Source organism: Plectropomus leopardus, chromosome 16 (assembly GCF_026936395.1).
Source record: "Plectropomus leopardus strain MGB_pleo_1.0 chromosome 16, ASM2693639v1, whole genome shotgun sequence".
NCBI lineage: Eukaryota > Metazoa > Chordata > Actinopteri > Perciformes > Serranidae > Plectropomus > Plectropomus leopardus.
Window position 1 is genome coordinate 2,563,369 of NC_142191.1, and position 26,454 is coordinate 2,589,822.

The following is a 26,454-nucleotide window of genomic DNA, read 5'->3' on the forward strand; positions in this document are numbered from 1 at the left end:
CGTGTGTGTCCACGTGTGTGATTGCATCTGCATGTGTGTGTTAGTTCAGATGTGTGTGTGTGTGGGGGGTGTATCCTATGCATGCGTTTCTAAATGGGTGTCTGACATGCAGGAGTGTGTGTGTGTGTGGAGGAGAGAGGGAGAGGGAGAGGGAGCATGCTGGGTAGGAGGTCAGCTCCATGGTGCATTCCTTCACACCCCATCAGCATCTGGATAGGAGGAGGAGGAGGAGGAGGAGGAGGAGGAAAGAATGGATGGAAGGAGGAAAGGGTGTCTCAAGGGGGTTGGGGAGGAGCTCTCTGTCTTTTTCTCCCCTCCATCGGAGGAAAAAAGACGAGGGGAAGGAGATATTGGATGGAGGTGGGGAGAGGGGGGGGTGTTGCAGAACAAGCGTCTGCCACGAGTTTAGCCCCTCGCCCACTACATTAAACGCACAGGGTTGCCTTGGTAACGGGAACGCCGCCATGGCAACACATGTAGTATAAGGCAGGTGATGTCGCACTGTGAAGCCATTTGTTCAGAGAGAGAGACGGCGATGGGGAGAGAGAGGGGGGAGAATGAGATGGGCGAGGGTGGTGGGGGGGAGTAGGGAAAACAGACAGGCTGTTAGCGCAGGAAAAATATGTTATCGCCGTGGCAACGCAATGTGGCAACTCTCCATGGCAACAGCAGGTGGCTCAGGGCTGAAATTTGCGTTTGCTGCTTTTGCTTTTTTTTTTTTCTTGTGTGTATGTATGTGTGTGTGTGTGTGTGTGTGTGTGTGTGTGTGTGTGTGTGTACAGTGAGTGGGTGCGCGCAGCCGCATGTGTGTGAGTCCATCTCTCGGCTGCATCTGGCGAGGTGAGAGCCACATCACAAGTGCAGACGTCCAAATCCTCTCATTCAGCAGCTTAGCCGAACATAAAACAGGACTCACATTACAAAGGAAACTCTCCTGATGAGTGAGAACGAGTGGGCTGCTTTTTTCACAGCGTCCCCAGGTGTTTCTGTCCTCTGTGTGTGTGTGTGTGTGTGTGTGTGTGTGTGTGTGTGTGTGTGTGTGTGTGTGTGTGTGTGTGTACATATGACCATGTTGTCAGACAAACCATGAGTCTCATACAAGAAACGATACACAAACAGTTTTTTTCTCATTTTGTTGGTATCCACGATTACGACCCACTAATTTGTGAGAATTACCAATTTTTTGTTATTTTTGGCTTTGTCTTCTTGATATTTTTATCAGCCAAAAAGTGTTAGAAAATATTGGAAAAATCGAATATTGTGCATCTATAACACTAATACTTTTCCTGGTTGTACTCTTTTTATTTAACCATTTCTGAATTGACATCAGTTTTTTTGCTCCATTCTGATGCCTTTATATTTAACCCAATAAAAAATATGAGAAAATTGGTTTGATTTTTTTTGAAAATCTAAAAAAAAGGGGGAAAACTGAAAAAAAGAAAAAAAAACATTCAGAAAACTATGTTTATGATTATTAGAAATATATATTCAAAATTATGTTCCAGAAAAAAAGTATGTGTGTATGAGCATGATGGCAGACACACTACGGGCCTCATGCAAGAAACAATACACACATTTTCTCTCATGTTGTGTGCACGATTTGAATTATGGCAAGAAGAAATAAGTAGCACAAAGTGTGTAAAAATATGAAATAGATACACAGCAATAATATTAAAGTATGTTAATATTCAGTATTATATGTAATGTGCTGAGTGTGTATCTTGTATGTGCCCGACTCTTTGCACACAGCAGCACACCTGTCCTGACGTGGTGTTTAGGCGGCGTTACCTGTGACGTTTGAACGGTGGAGAACATTTGGTGCGTCAGGAGTTGACTTCTCTTGTTTTATCACTAAAAACTAAAGAAAATGAAAAATAAATTTAAGGGGATGCTGCTGCAGGAGGCAGCTGTGTAGAGAAAGAGAGAAAGCAGCAGTCAGACGAGCTAATGGAGAGCTGAAGACCACTCAACCTGGAAGAGCTCTCCCTCCCTCCCTCCCTCTCTCTCTCTCTCTCTCCCTCCCTCCCTCTCTCTCTCCCCTCTCTCCCTCTCCCTCTCTCTCTCTCTCTCTCTCTCTCTCTCTCTCTCTCTCTCTCTCTCTCTCTCTCTCCCTCTCTCTCCTCTCTCTCCTCTCTCTCTCTCTCCCCCCCCCTCCCTCCCTCTCTCTCCCTCCCTCCATTTTTCTCCTCCACTCTTAAAATTATGGATCCCGCAGCAGAGCTGTGTCCTTTGTCTTGCTGCGTGTGCACACGTGTGAGTGAAGACGTCTCCGTCAGTGTGAGGAATGCCGTCATTACCTCCCTCATTAGTGCTGCAATGATCACCTAAACTCCCGCCTTTGTAGAGTTAGACTCTCTCTCTCTCCCCCTCCCTACACTCATATTTTGGGTGTGATATATTTGCTAAAAAAAGAGATAAAACACATAATAAAAAAGTTGTAGGTTAATTTGACATAATAATTATTATTATTAATGACAATAAAAATTATTATTATTCCTTTCTTTTTCTCTTTTTTTTTTAGAAATTCATTAATTAGAAAATTTAAAATTAAAAAGAGAATAACAGAAAAACATCTTTGCAGAAAAAGCACTGGGAATCATTTAAAAAATTACAATTCTGTTAGAGTGATACAAATACTAATAGAATTTTTAAATTTAATACCCTTTTTTTTTTTACTTCACTGAAACCCATCATGTGAGTTGAAACAGCGGGGGAGCTAGTTTTCATCGGTACTCCCCTGCCTGATGTCATCCTAAAATAATAATAAAAATAAATAAATAATAATAATGACAATAATATTTTGTTTTCGTTATCTATTTTGGCCAATGACCATGTAGTAAAAATCTGTCATTACATTGGCCCAGCCCGTTCTCCATCCAAAGCTGTTATGTACCGCCGCTTTGTCAGTGACTTCGACGTAAAATACCAACGCCAAAATCCACCTTTTACTGTGGTTTGATTCGCCGCCGAGTGGCGTCAGTTTGTAACCTGTCGTGGCGGTATGATACTCTGTCGGACGGCGTCAGGTTGAAACGTTGTCTGTAGCGATGTGATATAACGAGCTGGAAGTTCCCTTTAGGGCGGGCAGGACAGCTGTTGTATCGGTCCAACAAACCCTGAACCCTCACCCAGAAGCCCGGTGTTCGCCGCACGTATAAACGTAGAACCAAACTGTGATGTTTTTTGTCTGAATTTTACCACGTGCATTTGTTGACATTCTGGTGTTGGTTGCCATGTGTTTTTACTGCCTAAATATAACCACATGCATTTGTTGCATAAATATAATCACTTTTTTTCCTGAACATAACCGTGTACTTTTGTTGCCCAAACGTAACTATGTGCTTCTGTTGATGTCCTGCCGTTGGATGCAACATCCCAGAACGCCAGCAGCAGATCCTGGAGGGTACCGGGATCGTAACATGCGATGACTCGGTGTTTTCGTGTTTTGGCCAGCCCTCTAGGTGTCACTGTGTCTCTGAGCTCTGCTGCCTGTTCCACCAGTAGAGATCGGACACTGGGCTCTGGCGGTGCATGCTGTGCACTACATACAATGAGTTTAATAGACAGAGGAGCGCCTGAATTTATGACGGTACTGAAAAACATAACGTCAGGATTTCTAAATACCCTGGTATACTGTAATATAGGGGTCGATGGATTTTGTCAGATAGATATTTGTCATTTTGTCAATAATCTGTATTGACATTTTATTTTAATGATTGCCGATTAAATTAATTAATGACAAAGTGCACTGCTTTGGCTCTGCTGCAGCTGTGTATCTCCCTCTGGTCTTAAACATTTGTAAAAGGCATTTAAACAAAGTTTTGTTTAACAGAAATATTTGCATTTTTATTGTACGTGCATATTGGTTCCTGTTATCCGTTATCCGTTATCCGTCTCATAAACTACTAATAATCGGTATCAGCTCTAAAAAAACAATATCAAGCTTTACTCTAACACCTCCCAAGCTTAATCGTAACCCAGGTATCATGATACATATTGTTTCGCCATATTCGAGTGACTCATTCGAGTTTTCGGGTCTTCCATATCTTTGTGTTGGCACCGTTTTAAAATTATGGATCCGCCATCAGAACCGTCTCTTTTGTCTTCCTGCGTGTGCACACGTGCGAGTGAAGACGTCTCCGTCTATGTGAGAAATGCCGTCATTACCTCCCTCATTAGTGGTGCAATGATCACCTAAACTGAGTCTTTGTGTGTGTTCCTCCGAGTGTGTGTTCCTCCGAGTGTGTGTTCCTCCGAGTGTGTGTCTCCGCAGCGTCGGTGTGTTTTAATGTGACACGAGCGGGTGTTAAAATGTGTGTGCGCTGATGGATTTTTTTTTTTGGTGTTTGAATGTGTGTGTGAATGGACTAGTGGCGGGCGGCGGGGGTTTGTCATGAGAAATTACCCCCATGGACTACAGCGGCGAGGCTGTAATTCTCGGAGGTAATCACAGGGAATAATGGCAACAGTGGGACACCCGGGAATCTAATCACTATAATCAGAAGCTCTGGCTTATGGGCTCAAATTCCTGCCTTGCTATCTGCCTCGTGATGAAGCCTGCTGGGCTGGTTGGCTGCTGCAACATGATCAAATGGTTGACCAGTTTTCTCTCTCTGTCTCCCCCTCCCCACATCCCTTCTCCTCCTCTCTAGTCCTCCATTGTGGTCGGGGAGTCCCCTCTTCAGAAAGAACGGAGGAGTTCTCCTACAAGGTACCGTCTCACCGAGTCTTGTACTGTACGTGTGTGATCTCTTTCTTTTCTTTCTCTTCTTTTCTCTCTCTGTCTCACCCTCTTCCTCCCCCCTCCTCCACCATCCACCCTCTATGGATGTGCCAACTCCAATCATCTCAATTCCAAATCCCTCTTTTTAGAAGCGCACCTTGAGAATACCGAGTGCTGAGTTCTGACACTTGGCTCGGCGCCAGAGGAGGAGAGCTTTTTCTACGGAGGCGTATTTGAAAGTTTTAAAAAAAAAAAGAAGTGATGGAGACACAGTGAGGGAAAGAGAGAGAGAGGGGGGAGAAAATCTCAAATCAGAGACGTGGGAGCAATCTCCTCGCCTCCTTTTCCTCATTCAACATCTTTTACTCCTTCACTCCTCCATTATTCCCTCCTCCTCCTCATCCTCCTCATCCTCCTCTTCCCCGGTGGCTGGACGGCAGTTTAAATGGACATTCAATCCCAATCAGGGAGCACTCCGGGAGCTCGCTGGGCTGCCGAGTCCTAAATGGAGGGGGAAATGGATACATTAGGCGTCTGCGGCGCGCCCTCCATCGCCGCTGATAATGGAGTAGTAATGGTCAAGGAGCCGAGGTTGGAGAGAGTGTCTGAAAACCTGGAGTCCCTCTAGACCAGTGATACTCAACTTATGGCCCGCGGGCCAAATCCGGCCCCAGATTGCGTGCCAAGTGGCCCCCCAACCATTTTCTAATTCACAATGAAAGAAAGTGATTGACAGCGGGAATTGTTTTTGTACTTTTAGGATAAATAAGAGTGCATAAAACAATCTGTGAAATGCCCTGAAATCACAGGGCACTGTAAAATCCTAAAAATGATGGAAAGAGAAATGTCCTTAAACCCTAGAAATGTCCTAACATACTAGAAACATCCTAAAACGGGAGAATTGTTTGAAATCCAGGAAATGTCCTAAAATCCAAGAAATGTCCAGAAATCAAAGAAATGTCCCTAAAATCCTTGAAATGTCGGAAAATTGAGGAAACGTCCAAAAATCAGAGAAATATCCTAAAATCTAGAAATGTTCTAATATGCAAGAAATGTCCTAAAATACTAGAAACATGACGATGGATGGACGGACAGACAATCGGATGGATGGTTGGATGGATGGATGGACAGACAGTTGGACAGAGATGGATGGATGGACAGACAGTTGGACAGAGATAGATGGATGGACAGACGGACGGACGGACGGACGTATGGATGGATAGAGAGGGAGACAGCCAGGACGCGTGTTTCGGGGGAAAGCAGGAAACTTTTTAAATGTGTTTTTGAAAGGCTGCAGAACGGTCGGGCGTGACATTCGGAAGTTGTGACAGACAGCCAGAGGCAAAGACAAGGAGAGCGAGTAAAGAGAGGAGGAGGGGACGGCTGCCACGGAGAGACAGTTCGGGGCTGTTAGTGTCCTCCGTTATTACTTCCATTCCCAGAGCTTTCAGAGCCCAGGCGGGCCGGACTCGGCCTGTCCCCGCGGCTCTGGAGGACGCAGCCCGGTAGCCTCGTCCTTAATCCAACCCAGCACCCCGAAGTTCATCATTCAGGATCTCTGAGTCTCAGACGCGCTGGGCCAAGTGTCCCTGTTTTATTTAGGCACTTTGGTCACCGAGTTTCAGTGGCGCTCATTTAAAAACCTGCTCTAAAGGGTTAGGGTTAGGGTTAGGGTTAGCTGCGGAGGAGGGTGTTTCCAAGATAACAGAGAAGATGACCAGCTGTTAAATGTTTAATTGCAGCATCACAAACACTTTGTTTATCCATAAATTGGGTTTACGTCTGTTGAATTACAGCTATTTACAAATCACCCGTCAAACCTGCCAGAAACACTAAACTCAGACTTACAGGTTCGTTCTCTGAAATTAAAGGAACAAAATTAAAAAAAGAAAAAGCGAAAAACGGTTGTGCTTGTTTGAATGCACTTTCCAAATTTGTTACAGAGCTTAATTTTGGCGATAATGAAAAATCCCGCAAGGTTTTGGACGAGGGAACCAGTGCGATGCTCAGCTGACGAGTCGGTTAGCCATGCAGCTCATCTGCCGGCCCACCTGCACGACGTCAGTACGCATCCCGCCCTCACACTCTGTAGTTTAACTCCAGCAGCCGAGCGGGCAGATCGACAGGCGGGGGGGTGTTTTGACTGAGCGAGCGGCCGCTGTGGAGCTCTGCTGGGAGTGACCTTTGAACCTTTGGGCCGGGCGCGTGTGAGTTCAGGGTGAGTATATTTGGTGCTGCGCTCCTCTGCCGGGCCGCGCGGAGCCTGCAGCCTGCGGGGCCATGTGGAACTCATTTAGCAGGAGAGCAGAGGAGTGCGTGTACGGCGCATGAGAGCGCGGCGGCGAGGGGAGGGAGGCCGAGGGCCTCGCTCGCCCTGGAAAACAGGCGGGCGGGCGAAGACGTAGGAAGCAGACAGAAAGGCAGAGCGGCTGACCAGACGCAGGAAAAAAGACAGACGAGAGGATATTTTCTCTCCAGGAAAAAGGCAGAGACGCAGACAGACACCTCTTCTCTTCTGTATTTACTTTGTTTTTCCTCTGCGCGTCCAAACCGAGTGTTTTGGGGTTTTTTCCTTCGTTGCTTCGAGCTTGTAAAATGTATTGCTCAATCTCAGTAAGTGAGGCTTTGGGAGCTGCTCTTAGTTCCTCATGTCCTCTCCTCAGCACAGCGATGCTCAGCTTACAGCTCGCAGGCCAACTCTGGCCCCCGATAGACTGCTGCTGGCCCCCGAACCGCTTTTTAATCCACAATAAGATAAAGTGATTCACACTGGAAATACTTTTAGTCTACAGAAGGTGTCAGTGTAAAAAACAGCATCAACATATTTATTTAACGTTTATTTATCAAAAAAGGTGCCAGTGGAGGATCCCCCACACCCCCCACAGATAGACAGACAGACAGACAGACAGACAGACAGACAGACAGACAGACAGACAGACAGATACTTTATTAATCCGTCAGTCAGCTGCTCAAATTCCATTCAAGCAAACAATAAAAACACAGTAAAAGCATAACAACAAACATAATAAAAGTCTAATAAAATGCATAATAAATATAGTTGCAGTTAAAGAGTGGAACTGTGCCAAGTGTAAGGAGGGATGCCCGACCCCCCATCAGTCAAGTGGTTAGCTGCCTAGAGGTCCTAAGACCTGAATGTCCTAAAATACTAGAAATTATAAAAATTTTTTTAGAAATGTCTCAAAGGAGAAATGTCCTGAAATGTCGTGAAACTGGAGAAACATCCTAAAATCTAGGTCTGTACCCGACTCACAGTTATGTCAGTCAAATCAGATTTGGCCGTTCAATACAAATATTTAGCAATTTAAATCTGTGACTTTTAGGGGGCAGCCCTACTAAAATCCTACAAAACTCCTAAAATCCTAGAAATGTCCTCAAGTCCGAGAAACGTCCTAAAATTCTCAGAATGTCCAAAAATCTCAATAAGAATATTTGCCAGATTTGTTTGTTTGTTTGTTTTGATGATTCAGATCTCTGACTTTTACAGGGCAGCCCTCCGAAAACCCGAGAAATGTCCTAGAATCCAAGAAACGTCCTATAATCTATGAAGCGTCCTACAATCCCATAAATGTCCTAAAATCATACAAACACGTATGTGGCTGCTGTGATTGGCCCCTGACCTCCTGTCATTTTGCAAGAGTGGCCCCCAAGCAAAGCAGCTTGAGTCTCCTTGCCATAGCTTGTATATGTCCCTGTCTTTTTATCTGCGGGGACGGCGTGCACGCTCAGCTGGAGACATGAGTCACCACTATACATAGAACGACAGCCAGATCGATAGAGCGGGGAAGAAATCAACAACAGAATTAGGAAGACAAAGAGGTTTGCAGAGAAACTCAAACAGCGACGCTCGGAGGTGCACACATCAGAGGAGTCTGTGCTCGGAGGTGTGTGTGTGTGTGTGTGTGTGTGTGTGTGTGCCGAGGGTAAACAGTGGTGGTCAGGAGTGTGTCGCTGAGCTATGAGAGGCCATGTCAAACAGAGCTTGGTATTTCCTTTCCCCCTTTTCTCTCTCTCTCTCTCTATCACTTTCTCTGCTGATGCATGATCTACCACTCTGTGGCATGTGGAAGGGGAGCCGTTGCTATGGCAACCCAAAGCCTGACTGGAGAGCGGCGAGGTGGGGAGGGGAGGGGTGGGTGCACACATCAACCCGGGGAGACCTAATGCACTGCCCACACACACACACACACACACACACACACACACACACACACACACACACACACACACACACACACACACACACACACACACACACACACACACACGGCCATGCAGCCAGTGATCAAGATTACAAAAGAGACTCTGTGCAGGGACCTACTTATAAGGTTATGGAGAGCAGAGCTGGAGATATCAGGGGCAGAGCCGCACTAACTGGAGTCAATAAGATTACTGTGGACACAGGCGGCCGGGGGAAGGCTGCAGAAACACACCAACAAACACCGCTATCATAATTCATCTGTGTGATACTACATGGAGCAAATATACGTGGTGGGATGGTTTCTGGAGGGGGGGGCGCGCCGTCAGATCGTGTATGTTTTAATGAGCTCGTGGTTCCTGGGGTGGATTATATTTCTCCTCTTAACATCAATCATGAATTTACTGAGTGTTTTTAAGCTTAAAGGGGTAGTTTGGTTTTTGTATCCCTTTAAAACATGAGCAAAGTGGCCCAGTTTCTTTAAAAAAAAAAACATGAGCAGAGGGTCAGAAGCGATTGTTTTATTTTATTATTTTTTAAAAAGGCCCAAGATTAGTTAGAAATTAGTAAAAAGTTACAAGAAATTACCTGAAAAAAAAGAATAAAAATAACCCAAAGAAAGTTCTTCTTTTTTAACATGTTATATACATAATTAAAAGAATTATAAATAAAATTTTGGGGACATTTTTCCTTTTTTTATGATCATATCTAATAATCCCCTCCAGCAAATTTTTAGATAATGCCCTTTTACCTTTTTATTTATTCATTTATGTATTTATTCAATTATCATTTTAAAATTTTTGTTCTTATTTTATTTTTCTTATTTATTTTTTTGTTTGTTTGTTTGTTGTGCTGGGTGGGCAGACCTCGTCCAGAGCTGGGAGGACACAGGACTCAAATGCATTTTTTTTTTTTAAATTTATTAGATAAATAATTAGATCTCCAACTTTTGGAGGGGAAGCCCACCTGAAATCCTAGAAATGCCCCGAAATCCTAGAAATGTCCTCCAATTTTAGAAACGTAGAATCCAAAAAATGTGCTAAATTCTGAGAAATATTCTAAAATCCTAGAAATGTCCCAAAATGACCTCAGCAGCACGTCGCTCAGCTTCCAGTCTGCTTCTCCAAACTGGGGTTGTGCCGACTGACTCTATTGCACTGAACACACTGACGCTGGGTAAGAACTCCACTTCAAAATAAATAAATAGATAAACTATTCCTTTAAGTTACTGTATAATAACGCTATTTTCGAATTTGCACCTCAACAAATTAGTCTGCGGCAGACAAAGCAAACAGCAGGTCGTCATTTGCAAAATGCAAACTGACCCCAGAGATGAAGCTGACAGCTGTTTGGGTGAACTGGGGGAGTGTGTGGTGAGCAGCCAGCCCTGAGTAATGAGAGGCCTCTGGCTCAGATGCGAACACACACACACACACACACACACACACACACACACACACACTCTTCTGGTCTTGTGCTCTCCGCTCGTCTGCAGCACACAGTAAAGATAATAGATTTACAGCTGCCACAGAGCTCACAGTGATCTCTCTTCTGGTGTTTAACGGATCGTTCAATGTTTGTGAAAAACGGGAAACCAAAGTCACGAGTTTGACCTTGATTGAACATCTGAAGCTGCGTCAGAGACAAACGATTTTTTAACGCCGCTGAATGTTTCTGCTCTGAATAGGAGCGTGCGATACGGAGGAATATCACAATATATTACCAAATACCTCAATGTTGTAGGGTTGTTTATCGGTACTTTCACAACATATTTACACAAAGAGATTTTTGACAAATAATCATCAGCAATAATATTATAAATATTATATTGATATTATGATAGAAGATTAAATATGGTAATGGTTGTTTATTTTAAGACGAATGTACGTAAAAACAGCAAGGATTCACCGGAAAAGTTAGGTTGAAACTAAAGCTTGTTATACCTGCCGAATATTTGCATAATTAACTAATTTACTACTAAGTTTTATTTTTTTTTAAAACGGTATAAAGCATCAGAGGGACAAAAAAGAGAAATAAAAACAAGATTCAAAAACATTTAAGACAAATGATAATCATACCCTAGTTTTTATATTTGTTTACCATCATATTTTTATACTTTTTAAATTTAATTGAGTGAAGTACACAGATATCGTCGTATAGGTGTATTTAGGTGTCTTTACAGTGAAGTGAAACAGACCTTGTTTGACCAGTTTAAGGTGTTTCTTGCAGAGTTTGGATGGTTTGGCTGCTCAGTCCTGCCTGTGATGGTCGGTCCGGCTGGTTTATCCTCTCAAGTTTCTGTAAAAACGGAAACCAAATCAAAGTCTCTGAGTTTGGAGACATAAAAGAGTCATGAGGGGGACGTATGAAAAGCAAAGGACATAAATCAGTAAAGTCTGCTGTCATGTGTTATGCATGAAGATAAACATGTGCAGGCTGGTCACACCGGCATGTCAGACCATCAAAGACCAGCAAGAGCTGGGTCAGGACCATCAAAGACCAGCAAGAGCTGGGTCAGGACCATCAAAGACCAGCAACAACTGGGTCAGGACTATCAAAGACCAGCTAAAACCAGCTAAAATAAGCTGTGTCTTTTGATGTGGAGCACTTGGTGGAGGATTGCGGTGTGGATCACTGTCAGTGTGGATCAGGGGCGTCAGTGTGGATCAGGGTCCTCAGTGTGGATCAGGGGCGTCGGTGTGGATCAGGGGCGTCGGTGTGGATCAGGGTCCTCAGTGTGGATCAGGGGCGTCGGTGTGGATCACTGTCAGTGTGGATCAGGGGCGTCAGTGTGGATCAGGGTCCTCGGTGTGGATCAGGGTCCTCGGTGTGGATCAGGGGCGTCGGTGTGGATCAGGGGTGTTGGTAAAGCTCGGTCTTCAGGGCTCCCCACAGATTTTCAGATGGCTTTCAGCGCGAGCTTCGTCCGGGCCGCTCGGGGACATCCAGGGATTTGTCCCAAAGCCGGCCCATTATCCCGGATGTGTGCTTGGGGCCGGTGTGTCGTTTTCTCCGTCTGTGTCCGCCTCTGTTGTGTGACGCCGCAGAGACTCCGGTGATGTCCGGGTGATGAGCGGCGCCTGGTTTCTGCCGGTTTGAAGTGTTTCAGAGCAAGAATTCAATTTCTGTCTCATTAGGCCGCAGAGGGACGCTGCGTTTGGCGAAGTCCAGGTGGGTCGCCATGTGTCTGTTTGCTCAGCGGAGACAGATGCAGCTGTGGAGCCTTCTGGGAGATTCTCCACTTTTCTTGACAGTTTGGTGATGTGGATATTTGGATATTTGACCGCCGTCTCCTCCCTCACTGAGGCCTAATCCGCCCGGTAACTGATGACCACACGGACGATTACGTAGATTATTTGAATTAAACCTCTTCAGCTTAATAATGAACTCCACTGCGCTCCGAGCAAGTTTGAATTTAACTTTATATTTTGTCTGATACGATTTGGCTCCTGCAGATCCTTAAACAGTCTGAAAAGGCATTGAATTCATTAATCCAAAAATAAGGCGTTTAATGGTATTAAACTGACTTAAACTCTTCTTCAAAAATGCTCAGATATGGGAAGTAAGATTTTATGACGTTTTTTTCTTTAAATAATAAGTTACATCTTTTTTGTTGTTGTTAAATTACAAGTCTCACAAATTAAAAAAACAAAGGGTAAAATTTGAAAATTTTCAAATAACAAAGGAAAAATACCAAAAATCTATAATTATTATGACCATCACAAATGATTGTTATTTATAGGAAATATTTTTTATCTTATTTTAGCACTCTTTCAGGTTACTTCCTGTTTCGGTTCTTTTCTTTTTATTTTGTTTGTATAATTTTGGGTGATTTTCTTGTAACTTTTTGCTGATTTCTTGTCATTTTTTGGTCATTTTTTTGAAGTTTTTCTTTACCTGCTTTCCATGTTTTTGAAAGAAATCGAGCATATTTCAGGTTTGAAGGCGTCCACCACTGAAATGTGTTGTTCATCGCTCATTTTGAGCGCGCGGCTCCTCCCTCTCCCTCGGAGCCGCCTGCTGTCGAGCCCGCAGCGTCAGACAGGCTGGATTTGGTCGAGCTCAGCGGTCGTTGGTAATTGAATGATTCGCAGCGGCCTTAACTCATTTATGACGCTTTCCCGCTCCATTTAACCTCGCCGTGCTCATCAATATCGCCCTGTTGGCCTCAGACGGTCGGTGAACGCTCATCGAGCTGCTCCGGGGTCCGATCCAGGTCTGATCCAGGTCCGACCGGAGACGTTGGAGAAAGTGTTTCCTTCCTGCTCTGAAACTGTGTGTTTGTTTCTAACGTCTGCTTTCTCTCTTTTTTGTTTTTTTGTTTTAGTTCCTCGTGGCGTGATCCAAAATGGCGCCCGCGTCAGGAGCCAGGCGCTCTTCCCGGTGATCAGACCCCTTCCTGTCAGCCCCGTGGGGAGCAGAACCTCGGCCATACGGTCAGTAAGGTCACGGGTGTGTGTGTGTGTGTGTGTGTGTGTGTGTGTGTGTGTGTGTGTGTGTGTGTGTGTGTGTGTGTGTGTAAATATTGAAGTGTTTGTTTATACGTTAAATGAAGTTCATAAACGATTAACTGATTCGCTATGAAATCATACGTTTATATTTTCTTCTTCTCCTTTTTGAACGAGCACATTTTCTGTTGCTTGTTTGAATCTTTTCGTTGAGTTTAAGTTAAACATTTTTGTGTTTGTAATTTTGTTTATTGTTTATCTTTTTCTGTTTGTTTATTTGTTTGTTTTACAGTTTAACAATTTTGAGATCTGTCTATCTATATATTTGATTACATTTAATTGTAAAAATAACATGATATTAAATCTAAAAAATAAAATGTTAAAATTAATTTAAAGAATGAATTAATTTTCAAAATAAATTTTTTAAATATTTTTTTTTTAATAAGATGTTAAATTCAGTTTTAAAACAAAATTTAATCAAATAAATTTTAGAGTTAGAGAATTATTTTTAGAATTATATATCTAATCTATCTGTCTATTTGTCTATCTAATCTATTAGGGCTGCCAAGTTTGATTTATTTTAATTCAATTTTAAATAAATTAATTATTTGCTAAAAATAAAATAAAATGTAACAATTAATTTTTGAAACTAAATTAATTTTTAAAAAATAAGATGATAAATACATTTTAAAAATAAAAAAAAAATAAAACATTTTAATGTTGAATTATATTTTAGAACATAACCTGATAAAATGATAAATTCAATTTTTATTTTTAAAACATGTTAAAAAATCTAATAAACATCTATGATTTAATGATCTGGTCACACATATTTTAGACTGGGTCATGTTGAAAAGACATGCATGTTTTTTTCTTTTTTATTGGAAAAGAAATCTGAGAAACTTTGCTCCTGTTGACCTTAAAGGGACAGTTCACCCTAAAATCCACATATTTTTCCTCCCCCCTGTGCTGCTGTTTGTCAGTCGAGATAGTTTTGGTGTGAGAGGCCGAGTGTTGATATCTGCGTAGAGATGTCTGCCTTCTTTCAAATGTGATGGACCTAGATCGCACTCGGCTTGTGTTGTTCAAAGCCCCCAAAAAACAAAAAAACTTAAGAGCAACAGTTTTGATAAACAGCACTACAGGTGAGACGGAAAATATGTTTGATTTTAGGATGAACAGTCCCTTTAACCATATCATTAATGTCAGGGCTTTCCCAAACACATTCCTTGACAGACACAAAGACACACCCACACCCACACCCACACCCACACACACACACACACACACACACACACACACCAAAATTTTCCACTGATAGTTTACATAATTTCATCTTTATTGTGTCCAAAAGTCAGAGGCATTCACACGCTCCCTGCCGCTCAGAACATTTTATCCAGGTGTGTTTATATAATGGTCTCACACACAGACACACACACACACACACACACACACACACAAACAGGTTTATTAGAGGGAGAGGCCTCGTGATTCAAGAACATTCGGAGCATGCATGGACATGCACATCCATCATAGGAGCGTAAGAGTATGATGGCCCGCACCGCATAATGAATTAAACATCTCCAAAGTCTCACTAAAGGTATGCAGTGAATATTTGATCACTGTAAGGGGTGCATGTTTTTCTTATAAGATATTAATAATATGCTAACCCTCTCGTTCGGAGGGGAGAAGATGTCCGGGGGACAGGGCACGCCGCTGAAGCTCCTTTTGATTTATGGCTTGTCAGAGCGCAGCGCTGTCCTTTAATGCCTTACAGAGAAAAGTGTCTTCTGACTAATAGAGCAAAATATGTGTCGCACTATAATGTCGGCGCTGATGTATAGTGGACAGTGGTTAAATGGCTTCACTGTGGTGCTCTGACTTTAAAGCAGCGATGCTCAATTTACAGTCTGAGGGACGAATCTGGCCCCTGATAAGGTGCCGAGTGCCCCCCCCCCAAACCCCCAAACATTTTCTAACTCACAATAAAAAATAAAGTGATTCACACTGGGAATTGTTTTTGTACTTTTAGTCTCCATAAGGGGCCAGAGTGCCTAAAACAGCAACGAAATAGAGCTTGTTTATCAAAAAAAGTACCAGTGGAGGATCCCCCGCACCCCCGACAGAGGGCCTAACTAAGCCCCTGAGTCCTCAAATCATCCCAAAATCCAAGAAACATCCTAAAATCTAAGAAAAGTCCTAAAGTCTGAGAAATATCCTGAAATCTAAGAAAAGTCCTAAAATCCAAGAAACATCCTAAAATCAAAGAAAAGTGCTAAAATCCAAGAAACATCCTAAAATCTAAGAAAAGTCCTAAAGTCTGAGAAATTTCCTGAAATCAAAGAAAAGTCCTAAAATACTAGAAATGCTCTGAAATCCAAGAAATGTCCTAAAGTTCCAGATATGTCTTAAAATCTTAAAAAACATCCTAAAATCCAAGAAACATCGTAAAATCCTGGAAGCATCGTAAACTTCTAGAAACATCCCAAAATCTAAGAAATGTCCTGAAGTCTGAGAAGCATCCTAAAATCTTAGAAATCTTCTGAAATCCATGAAATGTCCTTAAACACTAGAAACTTCCTAAACTCTGAAAAATGTCTGCGAAATGTCCTAAAGTCCTGAAAATGTCCTAAAATATGAGAAATGTCCTAAATCCTTGAAATGTCCTAAAATCCTAGAGACGTGTATCATGTTCCTGGCCCCTGAGCGCAGCGTCTCTGCTTCAGGTGCGTCGTGTCCTGAGTGAGTCTCGTGTCTTCGGGGAGACGCTGCTCTAAACGCTCCGTGTCATTTGAAAAATGCAAAGGTGGCAATCTGAAAATGACTCTGCTCATTTCCGAACGGAAAGGCCGACTCTTTTTTTTTTTTTTTTTGGAGATACAAGCTTTTAATCTGACCGCAGAAATATCCACGTCGGGCCCTCGGGGGATATTTGATAGATCGTCACGTGCAGCCGAACGCAGAGCGAACCGGAGGAGCGGCGTCAGCGGAGCGAGGCGGCGGCCCACCTGGCCAGCAGCGTGACACTAACAATATTCTCTCTGTGTCCTCGCCTCATGCAGATCGTCCCTCGGAGATTATCTGAGCCGAGGACAGGACAGCCCCTCCCGCTACTCTCCCCCGCTCTGCAGCGAGGACCTCCAGGACGACCACACTTACAGCACCGCCAAATCTCCCAGCAGGCTGTGCTCCTCCCAGGCCGGCACCCCCTCCTCCCCGCTGGACGACGACGACATCATCGCCGTGGAGATCCAAGAAGACGTCAAACCGGAGCCCAGGGAGATCCCGCTGGATTCTCACATCACCACAGCCGCCGCCGCCACCTACATTTCCCAGCAGCCCCTGCGCGGACAGAGACGTAGCTCGGGGCCCGGAGCTGGGACTCTGGCAGGGAGCAGCTTGCCCTGGACCAAAAGCCGAGCGAGGGGCATTAGCGACACGCTGCCGCTGAAGAAGCGGCGCGCGGCGGCGGCGGTGGAGAAGCCGCCGGAGAGCGACGACGAGGAGATGAAGGAGGCGGCGGGGTCGCTGCTCCACCTGGCGGGGGTCAGAGCTTGCCTCAACAACATCACAAACCGCACCGCCAAGGGCCAGAAGGAGCAGAAAGAGGCCCTGAGAAACTAACACACAGAAAACATGCAAACACACACACACACACACACACACACACACACACACACACACACGAATAGGTCAACAGGTAACGTTACTACAGCATTAGTCTCCACGGACACTTCTCATCTCCCTCTATCTATCTGCAGGGCATTAGGTGAATCCTACTTATTTGTGGCAATATCAAAAATCTATGTTTTCCTACATGTTCAGCAACACTAACATCGATGGGTATTTCTCATGTGTCTCTGTTGTTTTTGTTGTTTAAAAGGGGATGAAAGCCATAAAAAAAAAAAAAAGCATGTTTTGTCACTAATTTGGACGACGCGACAAAACGGAAATCACATTGAGGAGCGTTACAGAACATAAACACACAAGAATGGCTGTTTTGTCTTACCTGTTTGTTTCTATGTGAATCTGTAGCAATCTCGCGGTGACGCCGGCAGCGACGACAAGACTTCGGGGGCTCTCGCGGCCGACGGCGTCACTCTCCGACATCCACGAGCACAAATGTGAGACTGTGCCAAAGATAAGCGACCAGGTTGCTTCATGTAGCCGATACGACAGCTGACAAAAAAAAAAGAATAAAAAAGGAAGGCATAGTAGTGGAGGGAGTCGAAATAATTGTAAAACCCAATGTGATATATATTCATGCACTTAAGATTATTTAACACCACTTATAATAGAAGCATCATGGGTAAAGACATGGTTTATTTCAAGAGCACTCATAGTATTTAAGATAGATATTTTAAAATAAAAAAAAGGTCATGTTTATCACCATAGAGGTGGATAGTGTGCCGGGTCTGAGGCAATATCTCCTTCATTTTGTTGTTGTTGTTGCATAATGTAAACGTCCCTAAAAGCTCCCAGTACTCCTGTCCATAGACGTAGACGCCTGGTTATAGAGAAAACGGCGGCTCCCAGCAGCTGCCGCACCTTCCTCTTCATTTTGACAGTGTCAGAGAACTATAAACATGAACTGTGGGTTTCTGTTTGTGTCTGTTTACCCTCACTCTACCCTCATAAAGATATAAGCAATTTGTCCGGCGCGGACAACTCTGTAAAAAGGTTAGAAAATATTTTATTTTTTTCCTTTTCTTAATTGAAGCAATTTGACCTGCAGGACTTTCTCAGTTATATTGCATGGGTGCTTGTAAATAAGATAAAAAGCAAATCTTTTTTATTCAAAGATCATGTAAGATAAACAATGTATTTAGCATGAAGCATGACTTATTTTCATATAAACCTTGATCCTAGAGGAAAGAAAAAAAGTTTTGCCGCCAATTCTTATACCCGTGATTATATTGGATTTTTGTTGTTGTTGTTTCTTTGATTTTTTTTTTTTGTTTTTTTTTTTTTTGTTTTGTTTTTCTGAGCGGGCTTTCAAAGACACGTCTTCAGGGAGGAGCGTGGGGAGATCACTCTGCAATTTCGGAGGCCCTGCAGGTGCCGCCTCGGGGCTTCGGGTTCAGGCTTACGTAGGCCAGCTGAATCACCTCTTAGGGGTGGGCTTCCGTCTTCTTCTGCCTGTACAGTGGTTTTTAGGTGTTCGGTGTTAACCCCGGTGTTATTTCAGAACACGTCTGTAGAGTGTGTGCGTTTGTGTGCCCGGGACACACACCCTTTAACATTGTGCCTGCCTGCCTGCCTGCCCTCAGTACCTCCGTTGTCATGTCTCCGACATGTTCGGACAGAACGTCTTTATTTATGACAGTATTGTTTCGTTTTCTTTCTTTTCTTGCCTGTGTGTAAATGTACGTGTGTCCTTATTTTCCATCTGTGTAAATGTTTGGATCAGACGGGCGAACTTTGTAGGTGTCCTGGAAGAACCTCATATCTCTAAATAGGCTACGTAGGAGTCGGATTGACATGAACAGGAAAGTTGGAGATGGCAAAGTGAGAAATTGTTTTTTGTTTTTGTTTTTTTCGTTTACATACAGTGTTGTTAACCCTTTGATTACAGGATGTGGATGTCCAGCCTGTTCTCACTCGCAGCTTGTCAAATACCACCGCTTCTTCAGTGATGTCAGCGTCAAAAACTGATGCAAAACGGCGCTTCTTGCAGCGGTACGATACCCGGCGGTGGCTATTTCTGATGCAGAAAGCAACAACCCATCTCGTCAAATACCGACACTTTGTCAGCGGACTTTGGAGTCAGATAGCGACGCTCAAAGGCTCCTTTCGCTACGGTACGATTCACACTGAGAGGCTGCTATCTCTGACGCAGAGGGTGACAACTGACTCATCAAATATCGCCAATTTGTCAGTGAAATCAGAGTACGACGTACAAAGGCACCCTATGTGGTGTTGATTTGCACCAGGTGGCGACAAAATCCCACCATGTCAAATACTTACGCTTTGGCAGTGATGTCAGCATCAGAAAACGATGCAGAGGCGCCGTTCGCTGCAGCGTGATGCGTAGTGGGTGGTGGCTATTTCTGTCGCAGCATGCAACTACCCAACTCGTCAAATACTGACGCTTAGTCAGCGATATCTGTCCGACACCAGCGCTTAATGGCACCTTTTTGTGGTGTTATGATTCACACCAGGCGGCGCTTTTTCTGAAGCAGCGTGGAACGACCCTGTTCGTCAAATACTGTCAGTATGTCAGTGGACTGTTTGTCACTATGTCAGAGGCTATTTCGGACAAAGCGGGCAACAACCCAACTCATCAAATACCTCCGCTTTGGCAGTGATGTCAGCATCAGACCTCGACGCACAAAGGCACCTCTCACGGTGGTTCAGTACGCTGAAACCCAAATACGGCTTTTTCAGTGATGTTGGCGTCAGAAACTAACACACAGAGGCACTCTTCACGGTGGTGTGATACACTTCAGGGGGCAGCTATTTCTGATGTCGCGGGCAACAACCGAACTTACCGAAAACTACCACTTTGTCAGCGGATCTCATGGTCCGACGCTGTTGCACAAAGGCACCAAAGGGTTTCACACACATGCATTTATTTGTGGAAGCGCGTCACGATTAAAATATGTGCTGCAACATTTAGATTTTTTAATTTTAGAGTTGGACCGTTCATCAGGCGTGCTGTTATATTGCTCGGTTATTCATCACACCACGCCCTCGGTGGAGCGGACTCTGGGCACAGAAGGAGCAGACAAGTATCAAATGCAGTGAAAGTGAAACTGAACAGTTGACTGAGTTGGGTCTGTAACGTTACACCAGCTGCTTGTCTCAGTCATCTCTCTGATCTGATCGTATCTGATCACTTATGATTGACTGATCGATTCTCCACCCCACAACTGCTCAAACTGCTGCTGAGGAAAAAAAGATCACATGAGGAGTTCTGCCTGCGCAGCGCTCACGGACCCGCAAAAACAGAGAGGAAAAACAGAGAGAGGATGATACAAATGACACACACACCAAAAAAAAAAGAAAAGAAAAGGAAAGTGTGAAAGTGTGCTGAACCTCCCCACGTCTCCCCAATTCTGTATCTAACACTGCATCCATGGGTCAAACAGACTCTGGACTTTCACCCGAAAGGTTTGTTTCCTGTGTGAAAAGGAGAGATCAGTGGAATTATATCAATAACAACATAGCGAGCTCCTGTGTGAATCATGCTACGCAGGTGACATATGTGACATGACGTGTGTCACGAGGCATTACATTAGTAACACGTAATAATTATAAGCCAAACCGTGATAAACCTATTTATGGATGTAAGCCGAAAAATGAAGTGTTTTACGTTTGTTTCAAGTTTATTTTGAAATACTCTGTGCATGTAACGAGCGTAACTTTACACGCCATCCGTGAGCGTTCAAAACTGATGCAGGAGGATCCCCTCGCACGTCATATTTTCACTATTGGGTCCACTGACGAAGCGGTATTTGGCGAGTTTGGATGAGAACGGGTTGCGATGTCAAGCTTGCAAATATATTTATGTCAAATGTCCAATCCAGAGATCAGAGGGTTTTTTTAATATATATTGCCACTCAACTACGCTCTGTGTATCTCACTAATGGTCATGAAAACACTGACTTTACTGAAATCCACGAGACATTTTTGCATCAGAAGTGATAAAAACACTGCACTGCCGTTGTTCGGCATGCTTGTGCTGAAACAGGAATGCATAAAAGTATTAATTTCCCCTCACGTGCAGAGATGCAGTGGTTATAAAAAGCAGCTCTGCAGGAGAAAACGGTTGTAGCAGCAGTCAGACGAGGTTTTTTTTGGTCAAAACTCAATGGAGTGATAGTCAAATGCATGTCTCATCCACTGGTACAGTCCTCTGCCACCTGTAGCATGCATCACTGGCTTTGCATTTTGTATGGTATCCATGCCGACATCTAAAAAAGAGGCTAAAAGGAGACACCGTCAGTGTTCTTGTTGTGTGCCATCCGTCTCTCGTCTGATATCTGTCCGAGTGCTCCCGCGGCCCAGGTCAAGCACTCTGCTGTATCTGCAGCAACAATCCACTGTTGTGGTGACTAATAACGTGTTCAGCTGGCAAGAGGCATGTCGAGGGGAGAACGTGTTGCTTTAGCAACCGCCTTTTTCCCTCTGACTCACTCAGCGACACGCAGGAAGGATGAACTCCTGACCTGCGAGTCCCGGAAAAACACGGCAACACATAAAATAGACCACGGATGATGTTCTTCACTGCCTGAAAAGCCCCTAAAACAGGTCTTAGTTTCAAACCTGCCAAACATTTAAAAAAAAACAGTTGCCATTTTTTTTATTTGTTGATGTTTTTATGCACATTTTCATTTTCTGTTTTCTCTCTGACAAAATTATCTACAATACTGCCATTTTTTTTGGTGACTGTCTGAGCTGAATATTGGAAAGCCATAGGTTAGAGATGTCAAAATGCAAAACTGTTATTGATCTGTGAGATGTGATGCAGAGTGCACCCGGGTGTTGTTTTTATTTTTTTATTTTTTTTTCCAGTAAATGTTCAATTCTCTCCTTATTGTGCAATCATATTGCCAAAGAATGATTTCAAGACCTATTTCATCACTACATGTAAATATCAACGTTGTCCAATACCGTGGCAAAAAATATATAAATGTTGTTTTATTTTGTTTTCCATTTTCTGAAAAACTGCAATGATGTTTATGTGATGTATTGTCTTCCAGTTGGTTGCAATAATAAAAAATACGAGTTGCAGAAGATTCGTTTGGCTGTTCCTTTTGACGGAAATGAGCCGGGGCGGATCTGCTGTCCGAGTGGATCAAGCGAGTGATAACGGAGTTACAAACGTACACGGAACCGATTTAACCCCGCTGTCGCTAGCTGTTCGCAGCTCTCCGTTTAGCCTCGATCTTCTGGTCCCACCACACACAACTTGTAGCTTGTTTTCCTGCTAAATGTGCGTTCAGGAAGACTTCCAGGAGCAGAAACACAGAACAGACGCAGATTAATATTGTCGGGGCGATTCTTGAAGCGTGTTTAAAAGTTAATAGTAACTTGAGACGGATTAAATTTGATTAAACGTGAATATTCACCTGCACTTAACGATTGTCTCCTGACTGCAGGTACCAACATTTATGAAAGTTCTGTCTATCTGAACTGTCAAATTTGACTGAATTTATTTATTTTTTAAATAATGTGATATTTAATTCTCAAAATGTTAAAATCAAAAATAAAATGTTGAAACGAAAAAATAATAATTTTCAAAAAAACAAATGTTAAAAGTAATTCTTAAAATTGTTTACTTTTTAAAGTAAGATGCTAAAATTACTTTTGAAAATTATTATTATTGAAAAAAATTATTTCTCAAAATAATATGTTTAATTTAATTTATTTTTTTTAATAAAATGTTAAAAATCAATCTTAAAACATAACTTGATAAAAAAAATTAAATAAAATGTTTGAAATGTATTTTTAAGATAAGTTGTTAAAATTAATGTTAAAACTACATGATAAAAATGAATTTGAAAATAAAATGTAAAATTAAAAAAAATCTTTTTAACATAAATGATTAAGGATCTGGCCACACATTTTAGGTTAAGTAATGGTATTATATTCACATTGAAAATATTTCTAAGAATTTGGAAATAAAACAATTAATTGATTTCTTATGCCACCTTTTTATATTTCTCATATGCCATAATAATGTTTTTGAGTTAAACTATATTAATTTCAGGGCCAAGCCAATATTGTTATAAATGACTGTATGTGATTAAATTTGCAAATATATACATGTGCCGCCCTCTAAAGTCTCTGTGCCACCTTAACGCCACCCAATAAACATTTCTCTGACACGAGCTGACGGGGAAGCAGCAGCGATTCAGACATTTTTCCTCTCAAAACTCTGAGTTAAATATAGCAAAGGCTTACAAGAAAGCATATCCCCCTCCTCCTTTTCACCACTTCAACATGCAACACACACTAACCCCCATTTACTGCTGGAGTGCGAGCTTTGTGAGACTGGAGACTCTTTAATTTGCTCTCAAGACTGACCTCAATCATTAACCTCACATATTCCCATCAACAAGGGTCTTATCATAACCATGCCTCTTCCGCCAGTTAATTATTCATTTACTTCCTCTAATCATTTAAGTTCAATACTTCTGATTAAAGTCAAACTCGGCTCCCCCCTCAGGGAGAGAAGTAAAAGAGTTAAGTGTACCAAAGAGTTCCTCAATGCCTTATCAATGTGAGTGGTGCCATTTTGGAGCCGTGTGGCAGTGGAAGCCCATTCATAATTGAAGCCGAGACAGGCTTAATCTGGAGCCGGTGCCTCCCTGTGTGTGCAGCGCGCTCCACCACCAACACAACTGGAGCTAGCAGCTCCTCTGTTGCTATGCAACTACAGCAAAGAAAGAGGGGGGGAAGAAAGTGTGCATTCGTCTAGATCTTTAGAGGGCATCACACCACTCAGTTACCGAGAGGGAGACCGGAGGTAGCGACGACGTGCCTGCGATAACGCAGCTTTATGTTTGATCACATCTCACAGTTTGAGAAACACACCAGACTCGAGGGCTCTTTTTCACAACTTTTTAAAGAAAAAGGTTATTAGTGGATCATCAAGCATCATCAGCATCAGAAATATTTTAAAAAGGGTCCTCACATAAACTAGGACGTCTCTGCAGTAGAAACACTTCTGAAATTGGTGCTTCACGAACTGAGAAAACTGAGAAAAAGAGCCGCTTTGAGACAAGAGGTAGAAAACCTACAAAACCCAGAATGCACTGCGCTGCACAAGACCAGTGGTAACAAACAATCTTGTATTACAGCTAAACAGTGAGCTAAAATATGTGTTTTTTTAAACATGCTACCTACTGGCATAATCTTGGTTTATATTTGATCAGTGCTGTTTCGTTTTACCGTTTGATCGAAGTTTTATCAGCTTCCGTTTTCACTGTGCAGGAAGGAAGCAGTTTCACTTCCTGTTACTGAACAGTGGATGGATCCAACAAACCTGGACTTTCATGCGGGAGTCCGGTGTTTGCTTCCCCTCTGAGTGTGAAGGTTTTTTCTACACCTCACCACGGGCCTCTTTTGCCTAAACCTAACCATTCGTGCCAGCGTGTGCATTTGTTTACGTGCCAGCATTGGTTGCCGTGTGCTTCTGTTGCATAAACATAACCATGTGCAGCACAAAGGGCCGATCAAGATGCATCACTGGAAAAATGTTTGACGCCTCTCTTAATGCTGTATGACACGTGTTTTTTTCTGGCGGTGTTTGGGGACGCATGAAAGTTAAAATATCAGTTAATATAATAGCTAATATCAACTTTTCTGTTTCACACTGCTCCTCAATTTTAATTTTTGTCATTCACACTCAGACCAACTCCAGGCGCTCCCAGCTTTTTTCCCCGACGCGCTTCCAAAGCGTTTTTGGAGCGGTTACGCCTGGTGCGATGCGTCTCACTGTGATCGCCCGTTAATCCCACCATGTGCTTGTGTTGACATCACTGTAGCGGCATCCTGACGCAGAGCGTGATGTGTAGACGTGAAAGTCCACAAAGCGGCAACATGTGATGACTTGAGATGAGAACGTGTCTGCTGTAATCTCATCGATATGATGTAATCTGGCGTCGAGACCTCTCTTTTCAACTTCTGTGACAAAAATGTAGACGCACAGCCTTGCAGTTTTGACGTGGTTCGAACAACAGCCGGAGAGCCAGCGAATCACGTAAACACGTCATCCAGCAGATTTTCGCCGTTGAGCAGGAGGAGGGATGTCTGGACTTGTTGGAGGTAAGTTTAGCACAGTCCATCTGCACATACTGCACACTGTTCTGACACAGAGCTGGTTGAAAACCTGCAGACTGTCCCTTTAATTTCTCCTCAGTGAAAAACGTTTAATGAAGTCATTGTGACATCTCGCTGAGGTTTGACTGGTGCACAGAGAGCTGCGTGTTCCCCGCTCTATATCATCCATATCCACAGAATGACCAGCGAGGCAAGTTTCCATGGAGACAGAAGTGGAGGTAACGTTGTGTTGTCAGATCTCATTTACTGCAAAGCTTTATTGTTTCTGGAAATGTTTCCCCTGGTGGTCAGGACAGGTGTATCTGTGATTAAACATACACAACCCATGGACCTGCTCCATCCAAAAATCCACTTACATCCTCCCCTTTATTGAATTATGTGTAAAATAGTTGCATGCTGTACAGTGATTGGTGTGTGTGTGTGTGTGTGTGTGTGTGTGTGTGTGTGTGTGTCACTGAATCAGGAAAGGAGAGCTTGTTTTCTGGAGCTCGGCTGCGTGGTTCGATCACACTCTTGTGGCAGCAACACGTTACTACACGGAAAGTGCTCTTAAAGCATAAACAAAGGCACAAATATTCCCACAAAAAGCAACGTTACATTACAGAAATTCAGTTTCAATAATAAGAAACTAAAAAAATCTATAAAACTGAAGTAATTGTGTTTTGTGTGTCAAAAGTTTAAGTGATTCCAGCTGCCACATAAATAAAATAAAGTGAAAAGTACAATATTTCAGTGTAGTGGTGCAGAAGTATGAGTCTAAATACTTTTACAGAAGTTTGCAAGTTTGATCTCAGAGAAGTTTTAACACTTTAAAGATGTAGCTCAAATGTTTCCACAGGAAGTTGGGTTTTTTTGGGTTATGGACGGGGACAGAGTTTGAGTTTTAGGATACACACGTGTGTACATTGTTGTTTCAAATACATTTATTCCAGAGAATCTTTTTTCCAAAGATAGATAGATAACAAAGCATTGTATTGGCATGCTCTTTTCAATATTAACAAATATCAGCAGCAGACAGGAAGTTACAAATTAAAATATGTAAATAATATATTTTTAATAATGAAAATAAAAATAAAATAAGAGTAATAAACAATTAACGAAAGGCATTGTTGTTACATTAAATGAATAAATAAATTGAAATTATAATAATGATGAGAATTATAATTATTATTATTATGTCAAATTTAATCTATTTTTTTCTCCCTTGTTCTTTTTTAAATGTCTACTATTGCTTGTTTTGAAATTATGAATCTTTCTCTATTTTTAAGATAATTTAA

The 26,454-nt window shown here is 42.7% G+C and overlaps 1 protein-coding gene across 3 annotated transcripts in view; it reads left to right on the plus strand.

Annotated features, from left to right (window-relative positions):
- The window catches only part of LOC121955296 (forkhead box protein N3), a 119,605-nt gene extending 97,477 nt beyond the window's left edge, over positions 1-22,128 (plus strand). For all 3 annotated transcript variants that reach the window (XM_088089350.1, XM_042503177.2, XM_088089351.1), the window contains 3 exons: positions 4,653-4,711; positions 13,267-13,375; positions 16,450-22,128. In XM_088089350.1, the coding sequence (XP_087945476.1) occupies positions 4,653-4,711; positions 13,267-13,375; positions 16,450-17,011 (730 nt within the window). In that variant the 3' untranslated portion in view covers positions 17,012-22,128. The remainder of the gene's footprint in view (positions 1-4,652; positions 4,712-13,266; positions 13,376-16,449) is intronic.
- Positions 22,129-26,454: the final 4,326 nt, after the last annotated feature.